At 41.0% G+C, this 22,098-nt stretch overlaps 1 protein-coding gene across 2 annotated transcripts in view; it reads right to left on the reverse strand.

Moving 5' to 3' along the window:
- The window catches only part of LOC133609459 (uncharacterized), a 31,301-nt gene extending 9,846 nt beyond the window's left edge, over positions 1-21,455 (reverse strand). The window contains exons 1-2 of one of the 2 annotated variants that reach the window (XM_061965064.1): positions 21,387-21,455; positions 21-10,932 (exon numbers count right to left, since the gene is read on the reverse strand). In XM_061965064.1, the coding sequence (XP_061821048.1) occupies positions 21-10,931 (10,911 nt within the window). In that variant the 5' untranslated portion in view covers position 10,932; positions 21,387-21,455. Of the gene's footprint in view, positions 1-20; positions 10,933-17,769; positions 17,845-21,386 lie in introns of those variants that run through there. The other variant, XM_061965063.1, reaches the window with a different exon arrangement.
- Between the last annotated feature and the right edge of the window lie 643 nt (positions 21,456-22,098).

Consider the following 22,098-nt stretch of genomic DNA (forward strand, 5'->3'; position numbering starts at 1 on the left):
TAATGATTCCGGTTGTTAACCTTAATTTCAGCGTCCGTTGCAGACTGAGCCGGGGGGGTTTCCGAAGGACCTGGATCTACATCCACTTTAGGACCAGACGGTTTTGCCTGGGTTGTGTTAGATGCTGTTGAAGGTCTGCTGGGAGCTGCAGCATTACCAGCTTTAAATTGGGGTGAAACTGAGGCTGCACTCTGTGACTGACTAGAAGCTGAGGCAGATTTTGTCTGAGGGGTCGTTGGGACTGAAGCTTTTGATTGAGCTGGGTTTGAAAGAGCAGCTTTAACGAGGGCTTGAGTTATGGGTGCTGTAGCACCGGCATGTTGTGGACCGGGAGAAGAACTGGAAGGTTTTGACTGAGCAGTTGTTGAAATAACAGACTTTGACTGAACTGAGATCTGTCCACAAGCAGCGATTGAAGGTTTTGGTTTGGACTGGTTTGGAGGCTGCAAAGGCTTTGCAGGAAGTGTGGGTTTACACTGGGCCAGAGTACTAGGCTGACTGCTGACTTGGCAAGTCCTGAATGGGGGAATTGACTTCTTGGGGGGTGCTGGTAAGGGGTCATCATCTAGTTCAAAGTCATCAAATGAATACCTGGGCCGTGGTTTGTATGGCTTGTACTCGACAGGCTTTGGCTTTGTAGCCTTAAGTCCGTTGGGCATAGGTGGGGGCACAGCTGGTAGTGACCTCCTGGTTGAGGATCTAGTCACTTTTGGAGAAGGAGCTGGGGTAGGCGTTACTTTAGAGGCCTGAGCCTTACTTTGTCTAGTTATTCTAGTGTTTTCCGCTTTAGCAGGCTCAGTCTGCGGTGTTTCTGTTTTTGTAAGGTCAGTTTTAACATCAAGTTTAGCCTTGGAGGCTTCAACTTTAGGTGGTTCCTCTTTGTCAGTTTCACATTTTTGAGTCTCAGCCTCAGGAACTTCTGGCTTGGGTGTTGTAGGTATGCTACTTGAAACAGGACTTGGAGGAGAGGAAGAACTATCTTTGGGTGCAGCATCGGTGCTCACTGCATTGACAGACAAAGCAGGTGTGAACATAGAACCTTGCCAGTTCATATCTGAAAACAATTGATTGGCTTGGTCAGTCTTCATCTTCTTCATGCGGGCCCAGGACATTTTCTCCCTTTGTAGTTCAACCTGTCTCAGTCTTTGATAGCGAGTCAGCTTCTTTTTCTCGTGGACCTTAAGGGGCACCATTACTTGTGAGATGAAGAAGCGCCTCTTTGGGGGATCCTCAGAAGGTTTGGACTCAGCAGCTGAAGGCTGCACTGCAGGTGTCTTCTCTGCAGGGGTCATTAAAGCTGAGGAGCTTTCTGATTCAGTGGGAGTCTTGACGTCAGTGGTGGCTGCTTCCTGCGTGCTAACAGCGGGATTCTCCTTCTTACTGGCCTCACCTTTGGCTGCCGCTTGCTTTTCTTCCTCGATCCTCTTTAACAGCATGCTGTCTGTGGCTATGTCCTCAGCAATTTCCTGACAAAGGGCTAAGAGGTTGAGTTGCTGTTTGTTGGCAGCCTTCTTCATGGCGGCAGCTTTCTGCTCAGCTAAAGCTGCAAGACGAGCTTTGGTCCTTGCTTGAGTGTTCATTTCTTGCTTCTTGGGTTTCTCAACCTCTCGTGACTTTTTGGTATCGTCCTTTTCAGTTAAATTGTTCGTCTTTGAAGCACCTTCATCCTCCTTTTTGTCACTGAGCCTTTCCTCTGTCTTTTGAAGAGGAGGTATTTCAATTGTTTCATCAGTGTTTTCTATAATGTTAATGCAACCATCTTCCTCATCGGCCACAACAATCTCTCTACCGATCTCCATGTCCTCCAAAATTTGCACTTCCTGCAGGGCAAAGTCACTATCACCACATTGCTGTGGCTGAAGGAAATGGTCTGGAGTTTCGATAAGTTGGGCAGCTTCCTCCACAGGTGGGGCAGTTACTCCTCCTGCCTCTTCAGCTACAGCACCACTGACCTCAGCAGGTGTTTGGTTTCGCAAAATGTCAGTCTCTGAGAGGAAGGTCTCTTGAGGTCCATTTGAAGCAGTTTGACTTTCCACGTCAGCCGTGAAAGTACTATCTGGATGAACGGTATCATAGCAAGGAGAAGATAGACCTGATGCAGCTGCGGCTTGAGAAACAATATCAAAGTGAATTTTGTTTTCTAGGACTGGTTCGAGGATCAGATACCGCTCAGTTGCACCAGCTGCTATCTCCACTGCAGATATGGCTGGGATGTCCTCTTGCAGCGATCCACAAAGCTGTGCAGCCACTACACACTCTGGCTCTGTTGACACACTTTCTTTTTCCTGTGCAAAGTCATCTGCTGTTGTGTTGATAGCGACGCTCGAGCCGATTACTGCAGATGGGCTATTCACCTCAGAAACGGTGGCGCTTTGTTCTACCGCCATCGTTTCTACTGCTGATTGTTCTTCTGTAGTCAATTTCTCGTTTTCCAGCTGCAATTTACTGGTGACCACGCTTTCATGAGCAAACAAGTCCTCTTTCATGAGTTGGGCAGTCCGTGTGTCCTCCATAGACACAAAATCCTGCTTCTCCACAGCTGTAACAGCATCCCCATCTGCATTACTCTCTGGACTACTAATGGGCTCATACACAATCTGGCTTTGACTGACTGTGTCACTCTGCTCGTCTGAGACGTGGAGCACAGTAGGAGAGTCCTCGGATTGGTCACAAACCAACACTTCAATGCCCCTGCTTTCAGATGCTTCTCTATGAGTTATGTCAGACCTCTCAGTAGTAGTAACAAATGAATCCTCTTCTTTGGCTTTATTCATTTCTTGCTTACATGTCTCATCTTCTGATACAAATTCTACTGGTTCCACAGTTTTACTTCGAACATCCATAGGATCTAGATGTGTATCAAGCTCTTTTTCTTCCTGGGCATTCCCCACATCGGTGATGGATTTTTGACTTTCACTTGTCAAAGTGATTTTCTCCACCTCATTGATATGTTGTACTACATTAATCACTGCAATACAAGTGTCCGTTACAGTTGTATCACTTAGTGGGCCCTCTGGCATAATACCATGGGTCCTGCCCTCATTCTCCACACTCTCAAAGTCCACTTTTAAACAGGGCAATTCACTGATGCTTTGGACTGCAAAAGATGGATTAGAGGTTGAATCGAGTGCTGTTGTTGCTGCTGGCAAGTTAACTTCTATTTTGCTTTCAGCTATGTTCAAACTTTTGGTGACAGCCTCCTTTATGACCCTCTGTTCCTCAGAGCTTGAAACAACAAGACCTTTTTGAATGAATTCATGGGCTTTCTCGGCTTTGGACACTTCTTCTGTTAATGTGTCCAGATCCATTTCTATGTCTGTGGCACCAACACAATGCTTGTTTTCATTACAGTCATTTGTGGAAACAACTGGGAACTTCTGAATATCAGCTATGTGGGATGCACAAACTTTAGTGACACCTTGCTTCTCGTTTCTTTTCTCTACTATGGAGGTGTGATGAGGATACTCCTGTGTCGACATTGCTTCATATTTGAATTGATTTTCTTCATTATTGGGAGAACCGTCTGTCATGACATTTTCAACTTGTGTCATGTGACAAGTTTCTAATGTCGTGGTCATTTTTTCTGTTTGACCTTGCATGATTTGTGTCTCCGATGTGCTAGCAATGTTAGATGCTAATGTAGCCTGATGCTCCTGAGCGGCATCACATCTAGGAGAGTCTTTATGCTTCGTATTTTGTGATGTTTCAGTCTGAGTTTTAGGTGACGTGTGTGTGTCAGCAACTTCCAGCCTCTTCTGGCTTTGTTCTGCGAGTGCTTTAGAAGATGTGTCTTCTGTTATTGTATGTATCTCCACATGTGTTGGGCTAATATCCCCTAGTGCTTCCACCGGGAGTTTCATTATCACGTCTTTTGCGGTCTGCACCAGGAAATCAACTGCAATTACAGAATCATTTTCAGGAACACCCGGGCTGTTTTGACTTACTTCCACTCTGTCCGACTTCTCGGCAAATGTTGTCGTCACTTGTTGTTTCTCTGGAGGGGGTACATATTCTTTTCCACAGCTCTTTAAATCATTTTGGGCATTAGTAGATACTTCCTGAATTTTTGCATTTGTCATAATTTCTTGATTTGCATTCTCCTGAACGTGCTCCAAGTTCAAGTAGTCTTCATGTTCCATGGATTCAGTTCTTTCACTAATCAATACATCTATTGTTCCATCAATGTTGCTGTGACTGTTTGCTTCCAGTAAATAGGCAGGATGCTTTGCATTTTCAGTTGCTGCTGGAGCCTGAACGCTCATTTTATTCACCAGTGCTGTGGAATAGTCAAAGGACTCATGTTCTTTTTCCACACTTTCCATCACATTCTCTTCAACAGCTGGTATGTCTGTATCGTCATTAGCATTGTGGCTGTTGATTTCCTCTTGCGAATCAAAACTTCCCTCCGCCGTCACTTCCACGTCTGTCGGACTCACCAAGACGGTGACACATTCAGAGGACACCTCCATTGTTCCATTTTGCTCATCAACTGTGTCATGTGTCAACACCTCAGTTGTTCTGTTGACAACGTCAAAAGAATTTGGCACTTGCTGCTGCTTGTGTTCGGATGACGACAATGATTCCCCGGGAAAAGTTGATTTAATTACAACACTTACTTCTGTCTGGCTCTCTGGGTTTTCAATGGACTCCATTTGGCTGTCCTCAACTGTATTAACACTGCATATAAGGACCTTTGGTGGTGGTGTGATTTCTTCAATCTGCCTCTCTGGATTGCTATCAGGCTGTGTGGCCATTAGATGTTTTTCACTTGGACCCTCACTTTGTTTCTTAATTTGACTTTGAATGAAGAACTCTTGTGGTTTGTGTTCCTTTAAGAGTGACAGCTTCTCTTTTACATTTTCTTCACTCTTTTGTGCTTCAGACACCATTGCTGTTTCTGCTTCATTATCAGTCACAATTTGATTGACCTCTGAACTACCTTCTACGAGGACCTCTTGTGGCAGGGGTTTTACATACTTAAAAAGTGACAGACCTTCTGTTACATGTTCTTCTATCACTGTCACATGTTTTTCTATCACGGTTACATTTTTTCCCACATGACTCTCAATGTCAGGATCCACCGAGGTTAAATTTTCCTTACTGTGACTCTCTGGTTTACCGTCGGACTCCATTTCATGTAGATCATCAGAGGGCTTACTGGGTTCCATTATAGTTTTTTGAGGTTGATTCTCTGGGATTCTGTTAGATTTCATGTGCTTCTCCCCAAACAAAGTATCAGCGTCATGAGTACCTATAAAGACCTCATGTGGTGTGGGTTCAGTTTCTCTTGAAAGTGGGAGACTTTCTCTTACATGTTCTCCTATCACTATTACATTTTCTTGCATGTGACTCTCTCTGTCAGGATCCAGTGAGGTTACATTTTCTTTCGTGGGGCAGTGTGGTTTACCGTTTGACTCCATTTCATGTAGATCATCAGAGGACTTACTGGCTTTAATTGTGATTTCTTGGGGTTGATTCTCTGGAATTCTGTCAGATTCCATGTGCTTCTCCACAAACAAAGTATCTGCGTCATGAGTACCTATAATGATCTCATGTGGTGTGGGTTCAGTTTCTCTTGAAAGTGGCAGACTTTCTCCGACATGTTCTTCCATCACTGTTACATTTTCTTCCACATGACTCTCAATATCAGGACCCAGTGAAGTTACATTTTCTTTTGTGGGACTCTCTGGTGTACCGTCTGTCTCCATTTCATGTAGATCATCACAGGGCTTATTTGCTTCCATTGTGGTTTCTTGAGGTTGATTTTTTTGTTTATTGTCAGATTTTGTGTGTTTCTTCACAAACAAAGTATTTGCGTCATGAGTACCTATAAGGACCTCATGTGGTGTGGGTTCAGTTTCTCTTGAAAGTGGCAGACTTTCTCCTACATGTTCTTCTATCACTGTTACATGTTCTTGTACGTGAATCTCTCTGTCAGGATCCAGTGAGGTTACATTTTCTTTCGTGGGGCAGTGTGGTTTACCGTTTGACTCCATTTCATGTAGATCATCAGAGGACTTACTGGCTTTAATTGTGATTTCTTGGGGTTGATTCTCTGGAATTCTGTCAGATTCCATGTGCTTCTCCACAAACAAAGTATCTGCGTCATGAGTACCTATAATGATCTCATGTGGTGTGGGTTCAGTTTCTCTTGAAAGTGGCAGACTTTCTCCGACATGTTCTTCCATCACTGTTACATTTTCTTCCACATGACTCTCAATATCAGGACCCAGTGAAGTTACATTTTCTTTTGTGGGACTCTCTGGTGTACCGTCTGTCTCCATTTCATGTAGATCATCACAGGGCTTATTTGCTTCCATTGTGGTTTCTTGAGGTTGATTTTTTTGTTTATTGTCAGATTTTGTGTGTTTCTTCACAAACAAAGTATCTGCGTCATGAGTACCTATAAGGACCTCATGTGGTGTGGGTTCAGTTTCTCTTGAAAGTGGCAGACTTTCTCCTACATGTTCTTCTATCACTGTTACATGTTCTTGTACGTGACTCTCTCTGTCAGGATCCAGTGAGGTTACATTTTCTTTTGTGGGGCAGTGTGGTTTACCGTTTGACTCCATTTCATGTAGATCATCAGAGGACTTACTGGCTTTAATTGTGGTTTCTTGGGGTTGATTCTCTGGAAATCTGTCAGATTCCATGTGCTTCTCCACAAACAAAGTATCTGCGTCATGAGTACCTATAATGATCTCATGTGGTGTGGGTTCAGTTTCTCTTGAAAGTGGCAGACTTTCTCCTCCATGTTCTTCCATCACTGTTACATTTTCTTCCACGTGACTCTCAATATCAGGATCCAGTGAAGTTACATTTTCTTTTGTGGGACTCTCTGGTTTACCGTCTGTCTCCATTTCATGTAGATCATCACAGGGCTTATAGGCTTCCATTGTGGTTTCTTGAGGTTGATTTTTTTGTTTTTTGTCAGATTTTGTGTGCTTCTCCACAAACAAAGTATCTGCGTCATGAGTACCTATAAGGACCTCATGTGGTGTGGGTTCATTTTCTCTTGAAAGTGGCAGACTTTCTCCTACATGTTCTTCTAGCACTGTTACATTTTCTTCCACATGACTCTCAATATCAGGATCCATTGAAGTTACATTTTCTTTTGTGGGACACTCTGGTGTACCGTCTGTCTCCATTTCATGTAGGTCATCACAGGGCTTATTGGCTTCCATTATGGTTTCTTGAGGTTGATTTTTTTGTTTTTTGTCAGATTTTGTGTGTTTCTTCACAAACAAAGTATCTGCGTCATGAGTACCTATAAGGACCTCATGTGGTGTGGGTTCAGTTTCTCTTGAAAGTGGCAGACTTTTTCCTACATGTTCTTCTATCACTGCTATATTTTCTTTAACATGACTCTCTATGTTAGGATCCAGTAATGTCACATGTTCCTCAGTGGGACTCTCCGGTTTACTATCTGTCTTCATTTTATGTAGATCATCACATGGCTTACTGGCTTCCATTGTGATTTCTTGAGGTTGATTCTCTGGGTTTATGTCAGGATCCAGTGATGTTACATTTTCTTGAGTGATGCCGTGTGGTTTACCATCTGACTCCATTTTTGGCAGATCATTGGAGGACTTACTGGCTTCAATTGTGGTTTCTTGGGGTTGATTCTCTGAGATTCTGTCAAACTTCATGTGCTTCTCAACAAACAAAGTATCTGCGTCATTAGTACACATAAGGAGCTCACGTGGTGTGGGTTCAGTTTTTCTTGAACGTGGTAGATTTTCTCTTACATGTTCTTCTATCACGGTTATATTTTCTTTCACATGACTCTCTATGTCAGGATCCAGTAATGTCACATGTTCCTTAGTGGGATTCTCCGGTTTACCATCCGTCTTCATTTCATGTAGATTATCACAGGGCTTACTGGCTTCCATTGTGGTTTCTTGAGGTTGATTCTCTGGGTTTATGTCAGGATCCAGTGAAGTTACATTTTTTTGAGTGGGGCAGTGTGGTTTACCGTCTGACTCAATTTTTGGTGGATCATCAGAGGACTTACTGGTTTCATGGGGTTGATTCTCTGAGATTCTGTCAAACTTCATGTGCTTCTCTTCAAACCAAGTATCTGCATCATGACTTCCTATTAGGACCTCATGTGGTATGGGGTTAGTTTCTCTTGAAAGTGGCAGACTTTCTCTTACATGTTCTTTTATAACTGTTAAATGTTCTTCTGCATGACTGTCAATGTCAGGAGCCAGTGGTGTTACATGTTCCTTAGTGGGACTCTCTGGTTTACAGTCTGATTCCATTTCATGTAGACTATCGCAGGACTTCCTGGCTTCCATTGTAGTTTGTTGAGGTTGATTATTTGGGTTTCTGTCAAACTTCATGTGCTTCTCCCCAAACAAATCTGCGTCATGAGTACCTATTAAGAGCTCATGTGGTGTGGGTTCAGTTTCTCTTGAAAGTTGCAGACTTTCTCTTACATGGTCTTCCATCACGGTTACATTTTCTTCTACAAGACTCTTTAAGTCAGGATCTGCGGCTAGATTTATTCTAGTGGCACTTTCTGGTTCACTGTCTGACTCCATGCTATGTAGATCATCACAGGACCTACTGGCTTCCATTGTGGTTTCTTCAGGTTTATTACCTGGATTTCTGTCAAACTCCATGCCTTTCTCCTCGAACCAAGTCTCTGCGCCATGAGTCCCTATGAGGCGCTTGTGTGGTGTTGGTTCACTTTTTTTTGAAAGTGGCAGAGTTTTTCTCACATGCTCTTCTAATGCTGTTACATTTTTTTCCACATACATCTCTCCGTCACAGTCTACTGACGTTATATTTTCCTTAGAGGGACTTTCTGGTTTACCCGCTGACCCTTTTTCTAGTAGATCAGCACTGATTGCGGTTTCTTCAAGTTGATTTTCTGTGCTTCTACTGAATGGATTCTCTGCGCTATAAACTCCGACAAGGACTTTTTGTGGCGTGGGCTCAGTTTCCTTTGAAGCCAACATATCTTTGACGACATGTTCTTCAACTGGAATCTCTGGGGTTTTATCAGACTCCTCTGTTGTAAATGCTTTTTCAATCTGACCTCCAGGAACCTTCTCACACTCAATATTTGTTACAATTTCTTTAGTTTGACTTTCATGGTTGCCAACTATCGCTGTTGCTTCTTTTTCTTCAGTCAGACTTTCAGATGCCGACTTCAGATTTTTTTCAATGCAGCTTTCTGACTTCTTTCCAGATTCTAATTTTATTAGATTTTGTTCAATGCATCTCTGTAGGTTCTTTTCTGATTTTATTATTGTAAGATTGTCTTCAATGCAGCTCTCTGGGTTCTTTCCAGGTTCTATTACCGTTTCATTTTTTACAATGCAGTAGTTTGCTGAATCCTTTCCAGATTCAATTATTGTTTGATTTCCTTCACTGCAGTAGTTGGCTAAATCCGTTCCAGATTTGATTATTGTTTGATTTTCTTCAGGGCAGCTCTCTGGGTTCTTTCTGGATTTGATTTTTCTTTGATCTTCTTCAATGCAGTAGTTCTCTGGATTTTTTCCAGGTTCCATTATAGATTTACTTCCTTCACTGCAATAGTTCTCTGGGTTTTTTCCAGATTCAACAATTGTTTGATTTTCTTCACTGCGGTAGTTTTGTGGGTTCTTTCCAGATTCCATTATAGATTGATTTCCTTCAGTGCAATAGTTCTCTGGGTTCTTTCCAGGTTCAATTATAGATTGATTTTCTTCACTGCAGTAGTTCTCTGGGTTCTTTGCAGATTTTATTATTGTTTGATTTTCTTCACTGCAGTAGTTCTCTGGGTTCTTTCCTGATTCTATTATTATTTGATTTTCTTCAATGCAGCTCTCTGGGTTTCCATCAGACACCATTATTGTTTGATTCCCCTCACTCTGGCTGCCAAGTTGACAACTTTCTATCAAGACCTCTTCTTCTGGGGTGCAGTTAAAGAAGGGTTCTTGATGTTCTCCACATACATTCTCAGACCCCACAGAGACATTGTCCCCCTCAGTTTTAGTCTCACCCTCCAGTGTTTCCTGTAAAAAATTGTGCATTGTTTCCCTAGTAGCAGTCTCTTTTAAATCACTGTTTCGACATCTTGGTTCGTCGTCTGTAGAGTGCTGGTGTACTTCTCCGTTGCTGCAACATGTGTCTGATGACAAGGGTCGAGCTTCGACAGTTAAATCGCTTTGGTTTTTATTAGTCGCAACTTCTGTGCATGGTGCAATGGTTTTGTTGTCCGTAAATGTTTGCTTGTCTGCTTCTTTTATGTCCTTTTCTTTAGCTGCAAATTTGATACTGACCATTTTAGAACCTAAAGTGTCCTTTAAATCATCCGTGTTTGACATATTTTTGTGTCTCTTTGCTGAGGATTCTTTGTATTCTTCCGGAGTCGCCCCCACTGTGTTGTCATGGCTCAAATCTGATGCTCTTCCATAGCTGTGATCAATCAGAGTTTCTGTATGTAACTTTGTACTCACCTCCAGTGAGTCGCCACATGACTCATCTTCAGCCTTGCGCTTAGCTGGGACTTGGATGGAATATTGCCTAATGCAAGGAGTCTCACCGCTACCTGTAAGGTCAGTCTTAGCGTTGTCATCAGACTCGGAGGAAGTGGATCCAACAGGATAAACGTTGAAGATAGCACCATCTAATGGAGCTTCTCCGCAGGAGGCACTTGTGGTTTTCATGGCAGATGAATCTAAAGTGCTTGTGCTAGATTCGTTAACAGGGGAACCCCGTCGGTACGCCTTGGCTGGTTTGTCTCCCTCCTCCGACGAGGCCGACAGTTTTCTCTTGGTCCGAGGGGCGACTGTCTGCTCTTGCATATGTATTTCTTTTAGGGACCTGTTGTTGGCAGCTGGTGCGGGTCCACTTTGATTTGCTTTGCCATCCTCATCCAACTTCCTCATCTTGGGTAGAGGGTCGAGAGGATCTGTTCCTCTCTCTGAGGCTGGCATTCTGTCAAAAAATAATTTACAGCATTAATCAAACAAAATAATGTTATTATGATATAAATACAATGATAGTAAAACTCCTGTTTCTCCAATTAAAACAATTTGGTTCCTACTTGATTTTTTTCAACATGTAGTAACAGGTTTGATGAATATGGACAATTAAATAAAATAAACAACATAATGATGCAGAATTAGTGTTGGCGTTAACGCACTTTTTGTGTCTTTTTACGCATTGAAATCCGATAGGACGCGCAACTCCGGAAGCCTGTGCTTCCTTCGGATGCGGATTTTAATTTTTTTTACCGCGCAGTTTGCTTTTTATTTACTTTATTTTATCGATTATCGCTTTCCGCTGGCGTTTTGTTTTGTTTATATTTGCAGGGTCAAATTTCCGTCCCCGTCTATTGCGTTTTTATTGGTCGTAAATTTTAATTCGCCGAAAGTTTTATCAATCACAAATACTGCCCCAGTTTGCACTCGGACAACTTTACGGCGAGGGGATGTCAAAAGAAAGACTTCCTGGTAAACACTAAGGTGAGTGTAAAGTCAACCTTTTTAACTTCATCCTGTGCCATGGCTCCAGTAAATGACTTGTTTTAGTCTTTGTGGGTCCATGGAAACGTCACTTTTATCTCCCGCTGGATCGACATCGTTCAAGGGTGGAGACAGGCTAGCTGTTAGCTTCAAGCTAACCAGCACCCGACCAGAACCCTCCACCCCAAAAACATACTTTGCAGGTCAACAAACGGGGTAAACATGTGCCTTTTAAAGTGTTAATGTGCAAGGAGTGTTCAAAAGGAATCTCTTGGAAAAGTGGCTGACAAGTTAGCAAGTGTCGTCATCACCGTCATTGTTTACTGAAGCAGAGATGCTGACTGTGCATTATGATGAACGTGCATGCTTTGCCAGGCTCTGCTTTTTATCGATAGATTTATCAGATTAAATTTTTTATAATCTATAGCAGGGGTGTCAAAAGTGTGGCCCGGAGGCCATTTACGGCCTACAGCTGTTTTAAATTTTTTACACTTTTATACTGAAATAAATACACTTACAATTTATTAAATACAAATATAGAAAAAACTACTGGCAGCGGTAAAGTTTAGATCAATGAAGGAAAGAAGAAAGTGTTATATTCCTCTACGCAGGAGCACTTTCAGTAAGTGGACCTGGTCAGTAAGGAGCGCATGTGTGGAACTCAGTACCTGAGGAGGTTAAACTGGTCACAACCTACAAGGCCTTCACAAAAAAATGTACAATGTGGCTTATCAACACCTACAGCTTCCAGCACTAAAAGATCGATCTACATTCCCATCCTCACCTATGGTCATGAATTTTGGGTTATGACCGAAAGGACAAGATCAAGTGTACAAGCGGCCGAAATGAGTTTCCTCCGTCGGGTGGTGGGTCTCTCCCTTAGAGATAGGGTGAGGAGCTCTGTCATCCGGGAGGAGCGCAGAGTAAAGCCGCTGCTCCTCCACATGGAGAGGAGCCAGATGAGGTGGTTGGGCATCTGGTCAGGATGCCACCCAAACGCCTCCCTACGGAGGTGTTTAGGGCACGTCCGACCGGCAGGAGCCCATGGGGAAGACCCAGGACACGTTGGGAAGACTATGTCTTCCGGCTGGCCTGGGAACGCCTCGGGATCCCCCGGGAGGCGCTGGACGAAGTGGGTGGGGAGAGGGAAGTCTGGGCTTCTCTGCTTAGGCTGCTGCCCCCGCGACCCGACCTCGGATAAGCGGAGGGAAATGTATGTATGGATGGACATACTATACATATACAAACCCCGTTTCCATACGAGTTGGGAAATTGTGTTAGATGTAAATATAAACGGAATACAATGATTTGCAAATCCTTTTCAACCCATATTCAGTTGAATGCACTACAAAGACAAGATATTTGATGTTCAAACTCATAAACTTATTATTTTTTTGCAAATAATAATTAACTTAGAATTTCATGGCTGCAACACGTGCCAAAGTAGTTGGGAAAGGGCATGTTCACCACTGTGTTACATCACCATTTATTTTAACAACACTCATTAAACGATTGGGAACTGAGGAAACTAACTGTTGAAGCTTTGAAAGTGGAATTCTTTCCCATTCTTGTTTTTGTAGAGCTTCAGTCATTCAACAGTCCGGGGTCTCCGCTGTCGTATTTTACGCTTCATAATGCGCCACACATTTTCGATGGGAGACAGGTCTGGACTGCAGGTGGACCAGGAAAGTACCCGCACTCTTTTTGTACGAAGCCACGCTGTTGTAACACGTGCTGAATGTGGCTTGGCATTGTCTTGCTGAAATAAGCAGGGGCGTCCATGAAAGAGACTGCGCTTAGATGGCAGCATATGTTGTTCCAAAACCTGTATGTACCTTTCAGCATTAATGGCGCCTTCACAGATGTGTAAGTTACCCATGCCTTGGGCACTAATGCACCCCCATACCATCACAAATGCTGGCTTTTGAACTTTGTGTCAATAACAGTCTGGATGGTTCGCTCCCCCTTTGGTCCGGATGACACGATGTCAAATATTTCCAAAAACAATTTGAAATGTGGACTCGTCAGACCACAGAACATTTTTCCACTTTGTATCAGTCCATCTTAGATGATCTCGGGCCCAAAGAAGCCGGCGGCGTTTCGGGATGTTGTTGATAAATGGCTTTCGCTTTGCATAGTAGAGCTTTAACTTGCACTTACAGATGTAGCGACCAACTGTATTTAGTGACAGTGGTTTTCTGAAGTGTTCCTGAGCCCATGTTGTGATATCCTTTAGAGACTAATGTCGGTTTTTGATACAGTGCCGTCTGAGGGATCGAAGGACACGGTCATTAAATGTTGGTTTACGGCCATGCCGCTTACGTTGAGTGATTTCTCCGGATTCTCTGAACCTTTCGATGATATTATGGACTGTAGATGTTGAAATCCCAAAATTTCTTGCAATTGCACTTTGAGAAACGTTGTTCTTAGACTGTTTGACTATTTGCTCACGCAGTTGTGGACAAAGGGGTGTACCTCGCCCCATCCTTTCTTGTGAAAGACTGAGCATTTTTTGGGAAGGTGTTTTTATACCCAATCATGGCACCCACCTGTTCCCAATTAGCCTGCACACCTGTGGGATGTTCCAAATAAGTGTTTGATGAGCATTCCTCAACTTTATCAGTATTTATCGGTCCTGCTAAACACCGACATTTATTTAATAATACCACCCTAACATTTGACAACCAAACAATTACACAAGGAGAATCAGTAAAGAATCAGTAAAGAATCTCTCTCGTTTGAATCACACATTAAGAGTGTTACTAAAACGGCCTTCTTTCATCTACGTAATATCGCTAAAATGTGTTCTATTTTATCCACTAGCGACGCTGAGATCATTATTCATGCGTTCGTTACGTCTCATCTCGACTACTGTAACGTATTATTTTCGGGTCTCCCTATGTCTAGCATTAAAAGATTACAATTGGTACAAAATGCGGCTGCTAGACTTTTGACAAGAACAAGAAAGTTTGATCATATTACGCCTATACTGGCTCACCTGCACTGGCTTCCTGTGCACTTAAGATGTGACTTTAAGGTTTTACTACTTACGTATAAAATACTACACGGTCTAGCTCCGTCCTATCTTGTTGATTGTATTGTACCATATGTACCGGCAAGAAATCTGCGTTCAAAGAACTCCGGCTTATTAGTGATTCCCAGAGCCCAAAAAAGTCTGCGGGCTATAGAGCGTTTTCTATTGGGGCTCCAGTACTATGGAATGCCCTCCCGGTAACAATTAGAGATGCTACCTCAGTAGAAGCATTTAAGTCTCATCTTAAAACTCATTTGTATACTCTAGCCTTTAAATAGACCCCCCTTTTAGACCAGTTGATCTGCCGTTTCTTTTCTTTTCTCCTCTGCTCCCCTCTTTCTTGTGGAGGGGGGGGGGGGGGGGGGGGGGCACAGGTCCGGTGGCCATGGATGAAGTGCTGGCTGTCCAGAGTCGGGACCCGGGGTGGACCGCTCGCCTGTGCATCGGCTGGGAACATCTCTGCGCTGCTGACCCGTCTCCGCTCGGGATGGTGTCCTGCTGGCCCCACTATGGACTGGACTCTTACTATTATGTTGGATCCACTATGGACTGGACTCTCACAATATTATGTCAGACCCACTCGGCATCCATTGCATTCGGTCTCCCCTAGAGGGGGGGGTTACCCACATATGCGGTCCTCTCCAAGGTTTCTCATAGTCATTCACATCGACGTCCCACTGGGGTGAGTTTTTCCTTGCCCTTATGTGGGCTTTGTACCGAGGATGTCGTTGTGGCTTGTGCAGCCCTTTGAGACACTTGTGATTTAGGGCTCTATAAATAAACATTGATTGATTGATTGATTATTGCCATCTTTCCCAACTTCTTTGTCACGTGTTGCTGGCATCAAATTCTAAAGTTAATGATTATTTGCACAAAAAAAATGTTTATGAGTTTGAACATCAAATATGTTGTCTGTAGCATATTCAACTGAATATGGGTTGAGAATGATTTGCAAATCAGTGTTTCCCACACATTCATTTATTTGTGGCGGCCCGCCACAAAATAATTACGTACGCCACAAATGGATTTTTCGGCTTTTGACTCGCTCGACCGCTCATAAAAGCAATGGGACTCTGTCTGTGAATGTTGCTTGTAGTTACAACTCCGGTGCAGTAGGTGGCGGTAGCATCTGAGCCAACCACTATGCATTGTAACTCCGCCAATAGCACTTAATTCACCTGGTGGGCCAGAAGAAGACAAAGAAGACGACGAAGTAAAAGAAGAACGGACCGACCGGATCAAATTACGAGGGTAATATAGGCTATAGGTAGATAGGTTATAGCTGCATCGCTCACGGCTCGTCATATATTTAACGTTAATCCGCGATTTCACCGAGCGTTTCACTGACGGTGAGCAGCCTGACGCTGCTTCATTAACACCGCCGCTGTTTGACTCGTGGCCCGGGGCAGACGCACGTAGTAACAGTCACCTGTTTTCATACCGACGAGCTAACGTGTCCAGGTTATAACCCTGTTGTCAATAAACACACATGGACTGAAACTAAATTGTCCACTGCAGCATGTGAATGCAATGAAAATAATACAATCTGAGCCAACCAGCTGTTAAAATGTTGTCCAGGTTAATGTTTTGGCCATTAAAGGCCCTTCATTTCAAGATTTCAACTGTGATCGGGCTTTAAACAGGTGGCTGACCTGTTCAGATGAGTGTAACTGCTACTGGTCAAATAATGTGAAATAGCATTTAATTTTACATGTATGCAATGCCATTTAAATGTAATTATAGATAATAATAATAATAATAATAATAATAATAATAATAATAATAAATACTGTGTAGTGTTGTAAATAGTCAACGGGAAGGATTTTAGTAAGATATAAGCCATGAGCACTACACAGCCAGAAAAAAACCTAGGCAGGACAAGTAAAAATATTGGGGCAAGTAGATTTGAGAAGTCCTTAACGTTGAACCCTGCATGTGTTGAGCTGCTGCCGCTTAAGGTTAGACGGCACTGTACATAGAGCGGATCTGCTCGTTAGTAATAAATTCTAATGTTGGATGTTTACTCCTTCACACAGATGAGTATAGAAAAATATTTTCAACGGCCGAAAAGGGCTCGACTTGGATAGGAGGTAGGCCTCCAGTCCGGACCACAGGCGCGACCTGTTCAGCAGCAGCAGGAGGAGGAGGAGGAGGTTGACTGACTGTGGCAGGACACCTCTGCCTCTGTGTCACTTCATGTTGCTGGTAAATAATATGGTTGTAGTAGTAGGCTAAAGTTAAATCATTTAGTATTCACTAATTAAAGGGGCAGAGCTTTAAGAGACATTTTAGCTTTTATATTTTATAAGATATATTTTTTGTAAGAACCACAATTAATAAATATATTTCAGTGAATCACTAATTGTTCAAATCTGTATATAAATATGTACATAAAATGTTGTAATTATATTCCAACTCCGCGTTCTTCTTGGTCATCGCCGCTGCCGCCGCCACCCCCCGACCACACCACCACAAATAGATGCCTGTCCTGTGGGAAACACTGCAAATCATTGTATTCCGTTTATATTTACATCTAACACAATTTTCCAACTCATATGGAAACGGGGTTTGTACATAAAAATGTTGTTTTCTTTTGTATTATTTTTTTAATTAATTAAAAGTAACGTTTATGGCAACCTTTTTCCAAAAACACAACATAGAACGTGAGATGTAACAGGATAATGCGTACATGTATCATTTGTTTTCAAAAACGCTTACAAAAAAAGTGGGACCCTAAAAATTGACTGTGGGACCCCATTTCTTTATGACTTGATGGGGTCCCTGGGAGCCCATTTAGAGAATTCCTAGCGCCACCACTGAGAATAGTAAGCAAGCATGCATTATTATGATGATGACACATTGAAGCCTCCAACTACACGCTCGTCGAGTGACGTCACACCGGACGTAAACAGTTGACAAATCCATGCATAATAACGTGGCGAACGACTAACTCCGGGCAGAATTCAACAATTCCACAAGGCAAATCCCTCCCCAAACGCCGCAGTGTGTATGCCAAACACCGACACGGGCTATTTAGAGTCATAGTTGTGCCGCAATAGCCAAGCAGCGAGCCAAATAGTGCTTAGCATGCTAGCTGCGAGTCACAGTGTGATGGAGGCTACAGCTAGCAAGCAGCCAACTCGCAACAAATACAACGAGCTAGCCTCTAAATTGAACCAGGTAGCAGTCGGGCAGACAAAGCCAAGGCTTAACAAAACACCGCATGCTACAATAATGCTATCAAAAGTGATATAAACGGACAATAAAACTCACTTCGGTGTTTTCTTTTTTTTTCCAATACCAGCTGTGTTTTTTTTCCTGTGAATAAAAAATTGACTATACTTCCGGAGAAAGTCGCCGGATGTGACGTCACAACTAAGCGAGTGCCTATAATATAATATAATGCATTTATTGTTTGTATACGTCGACACAATTAGATCAGAGCGTAAGCAATATTAGTGCAAAAATAAAAAATAAAATGGTTAAGAAATATGCAAAATAATGAGTTCATTACGATTTTTGTTAAATTTGTATAAAAAATGAATACCGTATTTTTCGGACTATAAGTGGCAGTTTTTTTCATAGTTTGGCCAGGGGGTGCGACTTATACTCAGGAGCGACTCATGTGTGAAACTATTAACACATTACCGTAAAAATCAAATAATATTATTTAGCTCATTCACGTAAGAGACTAGACGTATAAGATTTCATGGGATTTAGCGATTAGGAGTGACAGATTGTTTGGTAAACGTATAGCATGTTCTATATGTTATAGTTATCTGAATGACTCTTACCATAATATGTTACATTAACATTTATTTATGCCTCATATAACGTACACTTATTCAGCCTGTTTTTCACAATTCTTTGTATATTTTAAATTGCCTTTCAAATGTCTATTCTTGGTGTTGGGTTTTATCAAATAAATTTCCCCCAAAAATGCGACTTATACTCCAGTGCGACTTATATATGTTTTTTTCTTTCTTTATTATGCATTTTCGGCCGGTGCGACTAATACTCTGGAGCGACTTATACTCCGAAAAATGCGGTACATATTTCAAATATTGTTGGGTGGAAAATGAATGAATTGTGAGGGAAAATAGGGCACTTCCAAATGGATTATGAAAAAAAACTCTCTCAAACTTTTTTTTTTATCAGTTTTGATTTATTTATCTAGATAGTTTATCACATTAGTGGCAAGCGAGCCAGGTAGCAGTCAGGCAGACTTAACAAAACACCGCAAGCGACAATAATGCTATCAAAAGTGATATAAACGGACAATAAAACTCACTTCGGTGTTTTCTTTTTTTTTGTCCAATACCAGCTGTGTTTTTTTTCCTGTGAATAAAAAATTGACTATACTTCCGGAGAAAGTCGCCGGATGTGACGTCACAACTAAGCGAGTGCCTATAATATAATATAATGCATTTATTGTTTGTATACGTCGACACAATGAGATCAGAGCGTAACCAATATTAGTGCAAAAATAAAAAATAAAATGGTTAAGAAATATGCAAAATAATGAGTTTATTACGATTTATCCACACAACACATGATTTTTGTTAAATTTGTATAAAAAATGAATACCGTATTTTTCGGACTATAAGTGGCAGTTTTTTTCATAGTTTGGCCGGGGGTGCGACTTATACTCAGGAACGACTTATGTGTGAAATTATTAACACATTACCGTAAAATATCAAATTATATTATTTTGCTCATTCACGTAAGAGTCTAGACCAGGGGTCGGCAACCCAAAATGTTGAAAGAGCCATATTGGACCAAAAATACAAAAACAAATCTGTCTGGAGCCGCAAAAAATTAAAAGCCATATTACATACAGATAGTGTGTCATGAGATATACATTGAATTAAGAGGACTTAAAGGAAACTAAATGACCTCAAATGAGGCATAATGATGCAATATGTACATATAGCTAGCCTAAATAGCATGTTAGCATCGATTAGCTTGCAGTGACCAAATATGTCCGATTAGCACGCCACACAAGTCAATAACATCAACAAAACTCACCTTTGTGCATTCATGCACAACCTTCAAAGTTTGGTGGACAAAATGAGACAGAAAAAGAAGTGGCATAAAACAAGAAAGTCGGAGAAAGTTATACATGTAAACAAACTAAGGTGAGTTCAAGGACCGCCAAAATTAGTAGGACAAAACGGCGCTCGCCAAATACTCGAATCAGTGAAGCATGTTTAATATAAACAGTGTGCTTTATAACAATTATGGAGGTTTGTGTCATGTTTGTCCTCCTACAGAAACCATATTAACACAAAAAATATATGTTTTTTCCCCTTCATGGGATTTAGCGATTAGGAGTGACAGATTGCTTGGTAAACGTATAGCATGTTCTATATGTTATAGTTATTTGAATGACTCTTACCATAATATGTTACGTTAACATACCAGGCACCTTCTCAGTTGGTTATTTATGCCTCATATAACGTACACTTATTCAGCCTGTTGTTCACTATTCTTTATTTATTTTAAATTGCCTTTCAAATGTCTATTCTTGGTGTTGGCTTTTATCAAATAAATTTCCCCCAAAAATGCGACTTATACTCCAGTGCGACTTATATATGTTTTTTTTCCTTCTTTATTATGCATTTTCAGCCAGTGCGACTTATACTCCGAAAAATGCGGTACATATTTCAAATATTGTTGAGTGGAAAATGACTTAATTGTGAGGGAAAATAGGCCACTTCCAAATGGATTATCACATTAGTGGCAAGCTTGTCTCTAAATTTAACCAGGTAGCAGTCGGGCAGACAAAGCCAAGGCTTAACAAAACACCGCAAGCGACAATAATGCTATCAAAAGTGATATAAACGGACAATAAAACTCACTTCGGTGTTTTCTTTTTTTTTCCAATACCAGCTGTGTTTTTTTTCCTGTGAATAAAAAATTGACTATACTTCCGGAGAAAGTCGCCGGATGTGACGTCACAACTAAGCGAGTGCCTATAATATAATATAATGCATTTATTGTTTGTATACGTCGACACAATTAGATCAGAGCGTAACCAATATTAGTGCAAAAATAAAAAATAAAATGGTTAAGAAATATGCAAAATAATGAGTTCATTACGATTTTTGTTAAATTTGTATACAAAATGAATACCGTATTTTTCGGACCATAAGTGGCAGTTTTTTTCATAGTTTGGCCAGGGGGTGCGACTTATACTTAGGAGCGACTTATGTGTGAAATTATTAACACATTACCGTAAAATATCAAATTATATTATTTTGCTCATTCACCTAAGAGACTAGACGTATAAGATTTCATGGGATTTAGCGATTAGGAGTGACAGATTGTTTGGTAAACGTATAGCATGTTCTATATGTTATAGTTATTTGAATGACTCTTACCATAATATGTTACGTTAACATTTATTTATGCCTCATATAACGTACACTTATTCAGCCTGTTTTTCACAATTCTTTGTATATTTTAAATTGCCTTTCAAATGTCTATTCTTGGTGTTGGGTTTTATCAAATAAATTTTCCCCAAAAATGCGACTTATACTCCAGTGCGACTTATATATGTTTTTTTCTTTCTTTATTATGCATTTTCGGCCGGTGCGACTTATACTCTGGAGCGACTTATACTCCGAAAAATGCGGTACATATTTCAAATATTGTTGGGTGGAAAATGCATGAATTGTGAGGGAAAATAGGGCACTTCCAAATGGATTATGAAAAAAACTCTCTCAAACTTTTTTTTTAATCAGTTTTGATTTATTTATCTAGATAGTTTATCACATTAGTGGCAAGCGAGCCAGGTAGCAGTCGGGCAGACAAAGCCAAGGCTTAACAAAACACCGGAAGCGACAATAATGCTATCAAAAGTGATACAAACGGACAATAAAACTCACTTCGGTGTTTTCTTTTTTTTCCAATACCAGCTGTGTTTTCTTTCCTGTGAATAAAAAATTGACTATACTTCCGGAGAAAGTCGCCGGATGTGACGTCACAACTAAGCGAGTGCCTATAATATAATATAATGCATTTATTGTTTGTATACGTCGACACAATTAGATCAGAGCGTAAGCAATATTAGTGCAAAAATAAAAAATAAAATGTTTAAGAAATATGCAAAATAATGAGTGTATTACGATTTATCCACACAACACATGATTTTTGTTCAATTTGTATAAAAAATGAATACCGTATTTTTCGGACTATAAGTGGCAGTTTGATTATGAAAATGATTATTAGCATTCAGACAGGTTAAAATGTTGCTAAAACCATCACTTTTCTATCAGTCACAGTGACTTTTCAAAACAAAAATATTACAGCAAAAATCATATGGGTTGATTGACATGTTTATTCTGTAAGCTAACTTCAATAGTTTGAAATTATTTTGACAGTTAATGCCAGTTATCCTGTCAACCTTTCACAAGACTTCAATTTGTTAATTGAAAGTATAAACAGTATAAACACTTTTTACAGTAAACAAATGGTAAAACAGTACTAAACAATTCCATTAAAAAAAAATTGGTGTCATTATTAACTTTCTGTCCAAGCTTGTATAATCTACTGCCTTGTTCAATTGTAAAAAATATTCTGTGCCTAAAATTCACATTT

Source organism: Nerophis lumbriciformis, linkage group LG07, assembly GCF_033978685.3.
Source record: "Nerophis lumbriciformis linkage group LG07, RoL_Nlum_v2.1, whole genome shotgun sequence".
Taxonomy (NCBI): domain Eukaryota; kingdom Metazoa; phylum Chordata; class Actinopteri; order Syngnathiformes; family Syngnathidae; genus Nerophis; species Nerophis lumbriciformis.